This window comes from Pezoporus occidentalis, unplaced genomic scaffold, assembly GCF_034315485.1.
Source record: "Pezoporus occidentalis ecotype Australia unplaced genomic scaffold, CSIRO_AGI_Poc_V1 ctg46, whole genome shotgun sequence".
Classification (NCBI taxonomy): Eukaryota; Metazoa; Chordata; class Aves; order Psittaciformes; family Psittacidae; genus Pezoporus; species Pezoporus occidentalis.
This window is the reverse complement of record NW_026915791.1, coordinates 5,429,317-5,441,979: the sequence shown is the minus strand read 5'-3', so window position 1 is coordinate 5,441,979 and position 12,663 is coordinate 5,429,317. Positions and strand designations below refer to the sequence as shown.

Sequence of the window (12,663 nt, the reverse complement as noted above, 5' to 3'; positions counted from 1 at the left end):
GCCCCTCTCCCCTCACAAGGCGGCAGCCCCGCCCTTGTTCCCGCCCCGGCGACGTGCGCATGCGTGGTGCCCTTTGTGTCGCGGGCGGGCGGGCGGCGCGGGGCAGGCCGGGCCGGTGCCAGCGCCGCCGCGCCGCCGCTGCCGCCGAGGGCGGGGAGGGTGGGAGGTAGTGAGGCGGAACAATCGGCTCCGCCATGGTGAAGAAGCGGAAAGGCCGCGTCCTTATCGACTCCGATACTGAGGATAGCGGTAGCGAGGAGAACCTAGATCAGGTGCGCGGGGCAGGCCCGGCCCGAACGCGGGGCCTGAGATCTGCGGGCCCAGGCAGGGCTTGGTGCCACCATCCGTCCCTCGTTCCCTCGCTCCCGCCCAGGGGTCGAGAGCAGCCGTCCTTCTCCTCAGCCCCATGAGGGACCCCGCGGGAAAGAGGCCCGTTCTCCTCCGCCGGATCCCTGGCGGGTTTCGGGGGGAGGGGTGTCTCTTCGTAGCTAGGCCCGGTGCTTGCAGGAGGGCGGGACGGAGGGGGGGGATGCTCTGGAGCGGTTCAGGCCCGAAGAAGGGGGGAAGCGAGGCCCGGCTGCCGTCACCCCTCGGGTAGTGGGGGAAGAGGCCCAAAGGGCTGGGCAACTTTTCAGTGCTGCTTTCGCGCGGCGGGAGAGCAGCGTGTCATATCAGGTCCCTGCGTCCCGGTGAGCCCCTTGGGGCAGGCGTGTGCCCGGGGGGGTGGTTAATGCGTGTTCAGTGCTCCCTCCCTCAGTCTTGGAACCTGAGCTCTATTGGTGGCAAACTGCACAGAGTTGTGAGCCTGCATATACAACCACATAATGTATATACCATCACATGTTACAAGGAGAAGTACTTACTTATCATAAAGGCATCTCGGATTGAAGTGCTACTTCTGGTGTCAGTTCATAGAATCATAGAATGGTTAGTGTTGGAAGGGACATTAAGATCATCCAGTTCCAACGTGCCTCACACTAGACCATGTTGCCCAAGGCTTTGTCCAACCTGGCCAGGGATGGAGCATTTACCATTTCTATGGGCAGCCTATTCTGAAGTTTAACCGTTACAGGGCTTCAAAGGGGATGTCTTCCTCTTTGGAGGGAGCTACTTTCAAAGACTCATCTCTCTGTGTATGAGGTGTTGATGATGTCATTCAAATGGTAAATAAAGACATTATAGGTGAATTGTGTTACAGCCTGTATTGACAGTGCTTGTTCCAAGAAGTTCGGCTGATTAAATATGCTGAAGCCTACATGCCAGATGTAATTTGTGTGCTGGACCTTCAGGGTTTTCAATATAGAAACCGTTGCTAGGTTGCAATAAAAAAGCCTTCCCAAACACTTAAAAATAGTTTTGCAGCTCGAAGCTTCAGAAAAGTCAAAGTAGAGGCTCTGTCAGACAAATAAACTGGAGCAGAGCGTGCCCCGATGTTGATCTTGCATGCCTCTAGAGTCTTCAGAGCTGCCAACATCTCACCACTAGTATATTAGTTTGATAGTTTCTTCAGAGCTTGAAAATAGAAGAGTTGGACTAGCTCTAGTGTAGATCAGGCAATCAGAGTGATGGTGGCAGGAATAAACTCATAGTTCTGCTTCTGTGCCATCCTTCACTGGAAGCATGCATCTGCAGTTGTACCCAAGTACCTGAGGTTCTTCCTCCTCTGCTGAGCTGTATGTAGTAACTCTAACAGCAGGGATACTTAGGTGCAAGAGTGAAGATTAGGTAGAAGGGAAGCAATGATTTTGTGGTATAGTTGAAAGATAAGAGTATATGAATGAGGCCCCTGTAGGTTAAATGTTTGACAGCTTCCCTCAGAGATCTAGGCTTTTTGAATCCGTGGGAGCCTTTCTAATATAGTATCTCAGTAAACAGAACAGGGCTAGAAAGAAGGAAGATTGCTTGAAATAAAAGTAGTGGTAAATATGCTAAAATACCATCCAGGGAGAAGATAATCTGGGTTGAAGGACTACCTAGAGACAGTTGTGAGAGAATTTCTGGAAAAGTTTATAGAAAACATCAGGAGCTTCCTGAATAGTAGTTAGTTTTACAGATGTGCTCTGATATTGCATGCCTTCTTCAGAGAAAGGCTTGTAAAATGCCAACCCTAATGGAAGGTTTCTTTGTTGCTGAGTGGCCTAGGCCATGAGTTTCTGCAGTGTTTATGTTCTTATTTGAGGTACTAAACTATAATCTGTTTGGAGATAATCTTCCACTGTGAAACTAGTGCAAACAGATCTAGTGTTGACTTCCCAACCCTGCAGAAGTTGGTGTGACTGTATTTCTATGCACAGCTAAGGTTCAGCCCCAGAGCAATGTTTTTAAGAATAAATTATGTCATGGACTACAAAGACAGTAATGCAGCTTCAGAAATGGTTGTTTTATACTGCTGCTTCTGTCATCTGAACAAGGTATGAACAGCAGATTATGAGATTATTTGAGAGCCCTTTAGTTCTTTGCACTGGTGCGTGTTCCCTTTGAAAGTGCTTCCTTTAGAAGAGAACAGCTCTACTTAGTCTCACAGAGTTTGAGCTTGATGCCTGCTCTGTGTCTATCCAAGGCTTTAAGTGCATTCTGTGGTATGTAGGGACAGTGAAAAGGATTTGAACAGGCTGACAAATATGATCAGCCATGACATTGTGGTGATTTCCCTTTTAAAGTATTTTAATTGCAAACATCTCTTATTTAGCAGAAGGAGCTGCTCTCTAGTGGGATGTGGCTTTTTGAGTTAATGCTGTACAACTGTAGTTTGGGCATTTTTGAATTATTATCCAGTCCAAATAAAACAGATTTGGGCATGGTTCTGAAAGTAATCTGTTTTATGATGTCATAGAATCATAGAATCGTTAGGGTTGTGAAGGACCTTAAGATCATCTGGTTTCAACCCCCCCACCATGGATGAGGACTCCTGACGTATTTTAAGCACAGCTGGTAACTCAGAACCATGCAGACACTTGCTCACGCCGCCACTTCTTCCTTCCCCAAGGTGGGGCAAGACAAGAGACTTTTCCCACTTATTCCAGACCGCCTTCCCAGCGAGCCAAATAATTAGGCTTTAAACCATGGCAACTCACACTGGACCATGTCGCCTAAAGCTCTGTCCAGCGTGGTTTTCAACACTACCAGGGATGGTGTATTTACTACTTCTTTGGGCAGCCTATGCCAGTGCCTCATCACCCTCAATGTCATTTATACTAAGAGATTAATTATGGTAGTATATTACAGTATTTACTTGTTATCCTCAAAATCGTTTTGTAGCATCCAGTAGTGTTAAAGTTGTGTTTGTGTGTGTATATATATATATATATATATATGTTTGTGAAACACAAGTAGACTTTGTCCCTTTGTCAGTGGGGATAATCCTGTAGCTGGGATGTGCTCAGGTATCACAGAGAAGGTGCATATGTTCTGACCTGGATTGGTAAAACTAATTGCAATGTTTTAAACTAAGTGTGGTTTTCCACACCAGGAGCTCTTGTCGTTGGCCAAACGGAAGCGCAGTGACTCTGAAGAAAAGGAGCCACCTGTGAGCAAACCTACAGCATCTTCAGACTCTGAGACATCAGACAGTGATGATGAGGTGAGTTTATCATCAGTGAAATTGCTGTGGGTTAGTTGGTTGTACCTAAGCAGTGAAGGTGTATTATGCAGTGTGTTTAGCCCGCTGACTTCATAAAGTGGGACTGGCCATCAGTGGCACTGATGGAGACCCATTAAACCCAGAGGATGTATACTCAGAAATTATTTATTTATTTAATTAATTTTAATTCATATGCTATGAATTGTAACTGCATGCAAAATAGGCTATGTGTCTGTAGAAAAGGTAACTACCTGTTTAATCCTATGTTCATATGGTCTGAACGGTCTGGTGATTTACCTGCTTGAAACTGGGTTTTTTCCTGTGTAAAGCTTGGGATTGAAGTAGCTATGACCTGCTTGCTTGGGGTTGAAGCAGCAGTGAAGCTGCTAAAGTTGGACTCTGAATTAAGGGAGAGAGGTTCTCATCTTTTGAAGAGCGCTTCCTTCTTCAGGGAAGAAAAGGGTCAAGGCAGGTGGTACTATTTTACGTGTGGTAAAAGTCTGTTTAGTTACTTTGATCTCCAAGAAGTCGGCTGTGAACTGGCTTGTCTGGTCATGTGAACATGCAAGAGTGTGTTTTTATTGGCATTTTTTTAAGAAAGTAAGGCAAGGAAGACTTTAGCATTACTTTGTTCTAGGGTTTAGTAAATTCCTCGTATAGTGGCACTTATCTGCTCAATCTGGTTTTGTTATATTTTCTTGGTACTCTAGAGCTGGTTAAAAGTCTCTGCTTTCATCTGTAAAGGAAAATGGAAATAGACTTATTAAAACATAGGAACTGACAAACAGGTCATACAGGTATTTGAATAAAAACACTCTCTTGAAGGCTTACAAATGTCTTTTGCAAGGTTTCCACACATGCAGTGAGGTCATTTAGATATCTGTTCTTAAAAATTCATCAGGCAGCTGTTAGGGGTGGATTTTCTTCCCCTGAAACCATAGAAAATGACTACTGTCATTGTGACAACTTGAAGACCAAATAGGGTGGGCCAGTGAGAAACTAGTAACTATTACGGATTTGATAGTGTAGCAGAGCTCTGCCAGTAAGTGTAAAGAATGTGTGGGTTAATTTTCTTCCTGAGGCATTTTTTAATACTTGGAACTCTGTTTCCTTCAATCATTTTCTTGTTTTTTAAAAGGTGACTCTTTTATCTAATATATGCTTAAGACTTAAGGAGAGATAAAACTCTGACTGGACTGGGTATGTTAGATTTGCTTTTAGGTGACTGCTCAGACTGTCACAGTGCATATTCAGATTTGCTGGCACACAGCTTAGTTATTCTAAGCTGTGTGGAGACCAGCTTGACTGGAAAAGTAGACTTAGGTGTGGAAAGTATGTCAGTGATAAATCTTTCTGTGTTTATCTCTGAAAACTGACAGAATAAATAATATTCAAGTTATTTTTTAGCTTGTGTAACTACGAGACCTACCTTTTCATTGATGTAGAATATGACAATGTATCTCTTCAGAGATTTGCACAGACTTGCAGATGCAGTAGTATCTCTGTTGCACCACGTGCATTTGATACTCTTTCTAATCTGTATATAATTTCTAATTGATACTCTGTTCTTTCTGACCTCCATGCAGCAAGAGGAAAAGATTTAGAGAAGAGGTAATTAGGACACTTGTTTCTATTCCTGTGCCTGAAATATGCGTTCTGAACTGCTGCTTGTCACAGCAGGCTGAGACAGACTGAGTTATAACAGTTCTGCTTCTGCCAGTCATTCAGTTGTGTTCATCCCTAGACTTGACTACACAGCTCCTGCTGCACTACTTTGGTTTTATCGGTGTTCTTGTGGTTGGTTTGAGGTTTGCTCAACCCTGGAGGCTGGGAGAGGGGGTCTGGAAATTGAAATTGTCTTACTGGACTTCCTGCAAGATGAGGACCTTGAGGCAAAAGCATGGAAATGTTGCCTTGGGCAAATGTGCTTAATCATATCCATGTGTTTCCACACAGGTTTTGTAGTGTGTGCATCCTTTGTGCTTCCTACACTACGTGTTGCAGGATAGTTGCTTCAGGTAGTTGTACCAGAAAGGAGCATAAATCTCTGCTTCAGAGGCTAATGCTGCTCTTCTGCCTTTTATTAAAAGGAGGAATGTTTCTGGGTGTAGGGGAGAGAAATTGCAGTTTGAATGACAGAATAACAGCATATACAAACAATGCCACATCTATACAATGGTGCCCAAGGGATTTCAGTAGACCTTTAACCTTGTATTTTGTGTGTGTCAGTGAGAATGCACTTCTGTGAAAGCTGTTATCCACATCAGGTATTGGTGTAGATCTGTAACGCTTTAAGGACCAGTGTGGTTTGAATCAAATTACTTAGCCAAGGGACTGAAGGTGAGTTGCAGGCAATGAAATAGGAGGGATGCTCTGAACCATCATCTGGTGGGTCTGTGGAACATGCAAGACTGAATTGACTATGAACTGTTATTCAGAGAACTAATAGCAATGACTGCAGGGCTTTGCAATAAGAAGTGCTACCTTCACAAAGAGATACACTGAGCCAGATGCAGATATGAAGGTAGACAGCTCCTTTATCTGTGGAGCAACATGTGGCTGTAACTACTCAAGAGGTCACCATCCCAAACTGTTAGCCTGCTGCACGTACCCAGTTTGGTGTTGGCCATGTTACTGTTTGGGCTACTGTGCTAGAGGTGTATGTTGTGTCCACAAGGTACTCTCGTTGCTTATTGAAGACATTGTGTGGATGGTGTCCTTTAGTTGCAGTGGGTTAATTCTGGTCTTGCTCTTCCTTTTATCCTGGGATTGCTGTTTTCAATAAGACAATCCTTTCTGTGGCATGATGAAGCCTGGATGACTTCTGCAACAACTTCACTACCATCAGTGTAGATTAGACAATGTTGTAAGAGCTCCTGTTTTGTTTCTCCTTGAAAGGTTTGTTGTTAACAGTGCTGCCATAAGTCTGTGCATCCTTCTGCACTTGTCCTAATGTGGTTCAGGGTTTGGTCGTGCCTTTTAACAGCTCTAGGGCAGCAGCAGAAGATAATTCCAGGACAAGAAAAGTTCTATCAAGAACGCTTGGTACTAGCATGAAGTTTAGCGAGGAATATCCATTTATGCTTTTATTAGCAAAAATGCAGGTTCAGCAGGAGATGGCATAGCTGAAGATCTTGTCAGTGGGATAGAGGAGGAGGTGAGCAGTGGTCATGCAGCTAGTGAGGAAATCAGACTCGAATAGGGGCCTTTTGCCCCTGTTATGAAGGAATGACTTGGAAGTTTAGATCTACTTACTGCACTTTGGGTTAGAGCACTCTAGTAAACCACAGATTAGCAGAAAACTGCATGTGTTCCTTCTGCTTTGGGGATGTCTTTTCTGGATCTGTAGAGATTATGATTCTGAATGTCTTCCCCTTTCCCCAGCATGTGCTTTTATTCCATAATATTGCTTTAATTAGACCTTCAAGGACAAGTGGGTTCTCCAGCCCTGTTGAGGCCTTTGCCATACATTTTTTTAAGCTTAGGAAATTTGAAACGGGCTGTGCTTTAATCTTCTTACACACAGCCCTCCAGCATTACAGGCTGTGTGCTTTGTAAATCTGACTCTTCTTGGAAACAGCTTCCTTCAGCTGTTAATGGGTGCAGTAGCAAAGCTTGCCTTAAGGAAGATAGGTGCTGTCACTTTCCCCACCCCAAATAAAGTGCAAGTGCAAATTTGAATAGCGCAGGCTCATTGTATGGAGGCTGGAATGTCCAGAGTAGCAACATGAACCAGCAGTGGATAAAATAGGTGCAAAATTTGGTCTGCAAGTAGCTTCTTAAAATTGCAAACTAGCATGGGGATAGCTTCAGGGGTTATGTGTTATGATTTATGTGTCATGAGGGTCTGCAGGAGCTCTAAAGTGGAGGAGTAGGTTGCTTCAGAAATAGACTCATGAAAAGTATTGGAATTGAATATGTGATATTATTTAATTTTTTTCACTAAATGAACTTTTTCTTATACCCAGGGAGCAGTTCTTGCTGAGGCAAATCCAGTCATAAGGCACTGTCTAATACTTAGAGAAGTCATTAAGCTTTTATTAGTCTGGGTGATGCTTGCTGGCTGGTGATACTAGAGCTATGCAAGGCACTCATTGACCAAGTGTTTTATGGCTGTTGCCGTCTCCAGCTGTTTGGCCCAGGCTTCCTAAGTAAAACACTGCAGGTTTTCTTAGCCAGTGGTATCTCCAAATTTGTTTTGATTATGGAGTGTTTCTGCATTGGCATTTAGTATATACCATCTCAGTGTTGTCACTCAGCAGTACATGCCATTTTTGCAGTATATAGACCTCACAAAATACTTCAGGACAAATGTTAATTTTGCAGTTTAAACTGAATTTATACCTATTACAGATTTCTTTTTTTGTTTGGTTATTTGTGTCTGGTCTTTTTTGCTGGTGTGTTTTTGTTTGTTTTTTCCATAGTTACCTTTCTGTGAGCTCCTTTGAGCATTACTCAGGTGGAGAGTGAATCAAGTGTCTGATGATATTTTGGCACATGAAGCCTTCTTTCAGCCAGCTTTTTGAAAAACCTCTTCTGCGTCTTCGGAAGGTGTTCCTTTTATTTCATGTAGTCATAGAATGGTTTGGGTTGGAAGGGACCTTTAAGCTTATCCAGTTCCAACCCCCTGCCACAGGCAGGGTCGCCTTCCACTAGACCAGTTTGCTCCAAGCCCCCTCCATCCTTGCCTTGCACTCTTCCTCTGATCATCTTTGTGATGATCCTCTTGACTCGCTCCAGCAGGTCCACATCCTTCTTATGTTGGGGACCCCAGAGTTCAATGCTGTACTCCAGGTGGGATCTCATCAGAGCAGAGTAGAGGAGAATTCCCTCCCTTGACCTTCTGGTCATGCTCCTTTTGATGCAGTGCAGCACACAGTCGGTTTCTGGGCTATGAGTGTGTGCTGCTGCATCCTGTTGAACTTACCAACAAACACCCCCAAGTTGTCCACAGGGCTGCTGTCAGTTCATTCTCCACCCAGCCTGTGTTTGTGCTTGGGATTGCCCCAAACCACATGCAGGACCTTGCTTTTGGCCTTGTCGAACTTTGTGAGGTTTGTGCTGGCACACCTCTCCAACCTATCCAGGTCCTTCTGGATGACATCCCTTCCCTTCAGCATGTTGACTGCACCACACAGCTTAATGTCATTAGCAGACCTGCTGAGGGTGCACTCTGTCCCACTGTCCCTCCTCACTAACAAAGGTGTTGAACAGCACCGGTTCCACTACCGACACACAAGGAATGCCACTTATAACCAGTCTCCACCTCCAATCTCCAACATCGATCTGTTGACCACAACCCTTTGAGTGCGACCATCCAGCTAATTCCTTATCCACTGAGTAGTCCATCTGTTAAATCTGTGCATCTCCAGTTTAGAGACAAGGATGTTGTGGGGAACAGTTGTCAAATGGCGATAATTCTCTTACCGTCTTTCCATTTTGGTTTTAACACCTTGATTCTCCTATTTGTGTTTAAAATGGTCTTTTAAATCTTCTAGTTGCTCCAGTGTTGTCACTGTGAAGGTGTTTGAGGTGTCAGAATGACCACTGCAGACCCTGAAAGGCAGGAAAAGTAATGGGACTTTAGTATTTAGTTTTAATAGTGGTGGTAGAGACAGTTTTCCTCCTTGTAGCCCTTGGAGTGCTGTCTCTAGAGTTCTCCCATCTTTGAGAAACCCTGAGGTCAGCAAATGCTGCCTTATCTTCATATCTGTGCTGCTTCCTGGTGTCTTCAGACAGGCTGAAACTGCAGTTTGATGACTTGGCTGGAGAACTGCCTTTTGTTTTCCCAGTGTGAATGGAGGAGAATGGCTGAAAGTTTGTAAGCTGGGCTAACGTTATGTACCTTGGTACTCTTAGGCTGTCATCTTGTCATGGCTTGTAAGTTTATCCGGCCTAGGAAAGGAACGCATTCATAGGGGACCTGTTGTGCTTTTGACATTGCAGCTTCTAATTTGGTTTTTGCTTACAGAAGCGATATCCAGGAGGGAAGGGTGTTGCAACAACAGGCTGGCAACCTTGGTTTTGCATCTTTCTGGTTTGATGTAAAAGGGAAAAAAAAAAAAAGGGGCAAGGAAAATACTTATTTTCAAAATAAAATCTCAGTGGATAATGGATCTAGTCATCGTGTTTCTCTATTCACATAGTACCTATGTGAGCAGCGGGGGGCAAAACGATTCCACCACTTTCTGTACTCTGAGCTCGCTTTTAGATTTTCTCTCCTTTTCTTCTCCCTTGGTCTCATTTCATTTCCTCAGTGAAAATATGTTCCAGGTTTGCTGAGCTGTAAATGGTTTTCTTCAATCATTTTGTGTACTTGCTTTTGTAGAAGCTGATTTCTAAATCTGGCTGATTTCTACCGTGATGGGGTTTGTTGTTGCTGTTGGCAGTCCATTCTGGGTACTGTGGCTTAACTTGGACTTCTTAGAATCACAGAATCATTTAGATTGGAAAAGACCTTTAAGATCACTGATTCCAACCATTTCTTGGGGGGAATATGCAAGCTGTTAGCACTGTGAACCTTGAAAGGAAGAGGAAAATTTGAAATGCTCTTCTGGCTACTTCCTGTGACTGAATCATAAAGCTTTGTTGTTCGATAGTACTAAACAATAAGCAGAAAGCCAAGTTGCAGCACACTTCTGCATGGGGTTATTAACTTGCTGTGTCTGGAACCGTGGAGGGTTCCAGATGGCGGCTGTGGAGGCAGCAGTGAATAGAGGAGCTGTTTATGGGAAGCATGTGAGAAGTATTGACTGACTGGAACATGGAAGAGGGAATCTGGAGAAGCTGCAGTAGAAGGGATATTTTGCTTATTGTTTGCAATTTGAGATGCATGGAGTTAAGGGGAACAGAGCAAACAAATGCTTCTGACTGTAATTGTGTGTTTTTTTACTAGATGTTACATGCAAATATGTCATTGCCTTTCTGATTTCCACTGGTTTGCCAGAACTTGAGGAAGGGGCTCAAGACACTGGATTGGACTGCAGGTTGCCATGCAGTTCATGCCTTTCCAGTGTTGTTATGTCCATGTTTTCCCATGTGTTGTGTCCTGTGTGTCCTGTCCCCTCCCCAGCCTGCAAATCTCTGTTAATCTTCCTCTGCTGTAAGAAGAAACTCAGTGTTGGCTAATCTCTGAACAATACAGAGTGGTCATTCAGTATCCAAATGACAACTGATGTTTCTTGAGCCTGCAGAGCAATTTGTGAGCCTAAAAGAGTATCATGCTGACTATGTACTTTGCTGATTTGTTTGCCCATAAAGCTTTCTCAAACCCTTGTCTGGTCCTGTAGTGGTACCAGAAATGATCAGGCATTCATGAGAGATTGAGGTAGCTAAATAACCCTTGAGGCACATGAGTTGGATGAGGAAAAATTTGGCTGACAGCACTGAAACTGGGAGGTGACAACCAGTTATTATGACTTAAAAGACATAGAGGTCACGTGCATAAACAAGTGGAATGAAGTGAAATAGAAATGAAAGCAAAATATTCTTGATTAGCGCAGGGTCTTTCCTTATTACTTGTTTTTTGTCCAAGAGGTTGTCACACAGCTTTCTTTTCAGTCCTGGCTTCTTGGACCCAGGCTCTCTCCACAATTCCACTTGTAAGTTAAAGGCTGAGAACAGTGATCTGTAATACATATATCTACAGCTATTAAACATTTTATTAACAACTGAAGTCACACTGGTTTCATCTGATCTTAACTTCTTTCATCTCAGCATGACCTCTCGAGGTTTTAATAGAACTGTGGTGTATGCTATGGCTTCCTCTTGTGCTTCCTTCTTGCTGTACAGCATGCTGATACAAGGTATAATTCAGCATTCCAAACACTGAAAAGAAGTGGCAGAGCTCTGGGAAGGAGACACTTCTGCTTCCCTGGTTCAGAGGGCTCTGCTCTTCACTGCTAAATGCTCCCTTTCTCACTTGTGTGTTCTCACTGGTGTGCTGACAGGAGGTGGGTTCCTGAGCAAATAGCACTCTTCTGTAACACCTAGGAGATGATTCCTTAACATTAAGGTTTCAGCAGATTCGGGTGAAGTGCAAGCTTGTTCTTAACTGATTTATTTGGGCATAGTGAACTAGGAATGTTATTAGGCAGTAGTATTGTAACACTGAACAAGTAAAGCTTCAGTGTGGAATCTAATAGAGACTTGAATGCAAGCTCAGGCTGTATGAAGTCAGGTGCTTTCTGTGTGGTTTCTCACCTGTCGTATGGACCATAGCAGGCTGGCGTAACTGCATAGGTTATGGATTGCAATAAGGGCTCACCACTAGGTAGCTGTACTTCTGCCTCAGAAAAGAAAACTGCCTGGTCTCTGACACTTCTGAATACAGCTGGTGCTTAAGGATGATTATGAAGCAGTTGGTAATGTGGAAGGTACAAGGCTAGCTGTGAGAGTAATCAAACCCAAGGAAATTCTAAAGGTAGTAGGTCAGGTAGTAGCCTCTAACTACTTGGATGAGTTTAATTTAGAGTGTTTGAACACTAGGGTTCTCTGAAGATGGTGCCTAATCAGGTGGAAATCATGAGATTTGATGGGATGATTGCTACCTGCAGAAATGGACGTGATTCATCCCCTAGGAGGGGGTGAATAGATGAGAAGGCTGAAATTTGTGTTCACCTGAGGTCCAATCTAGAGATTTCTTTTTTGTTCCTTTCCCCAGTTGGAGTGGTTTTGATCTCAAGGTCTCAGTTATGTGAAGAAGTATTTGCTCACTTGAATTAGGAATATAATTTTGTAGTAGACTGTGTGGTGGTGATGTGCATGAAAGATGAGAGTAATAGACAGGTACAAAGAGGGTAACAGTTTAAATACATATACATTTAGAAAGAAACTGTCTTATCCCTGAAGGTCTAATGCCTGAAGAATTTCTAGGAGAGGTAGTGAAGTGCAAAATATTGTGAAGCCTTAAAATAATACACAGGCAGTCATTACAGGCTGTGTTCCCTTCTGGCTTTACCCAGTTAGTTGGGACCATGCAAAAATTCTGATGAGAAATCACACTGTAAGGTAAATAGTTCTCATCCTGGGACACTGGGATTTGAAGTGGCTGTTTGTGTGTGTGGTGGGAGAAGTCTTGTACT

The 12,663-nt window shown here is 43.7% G+C and overlaps 1 protein-coding gene across 1 annotated transcript in view; it reads left to right on the top strand.

Moving 5' to 3' along the window:
- The first annotated feature begins 95 nt into the window (after positions 1-95).
- The window catches only part of RTF1 (RTF1 homolog, Paf1/RNA polymerase II complex component), a 34,742-nt gene continuing 22,174 nt past the window's right edge, over positions 96-12,663 (top strand). Inside the window, exons 1-2 of the mRNA XM_062635753.1 lie at positions 96-272; positions 3,470-3,580. Coding sequence (XP_062491737.1) covers positions 195-272; positions 3,470-3,580 — 189 coding nt within the window. The 5' untranslated portion in view covers positions 96-194. The remainder of the gene's footprint in view (positions 273-3,469; positions 3,581-12,663) is intronic.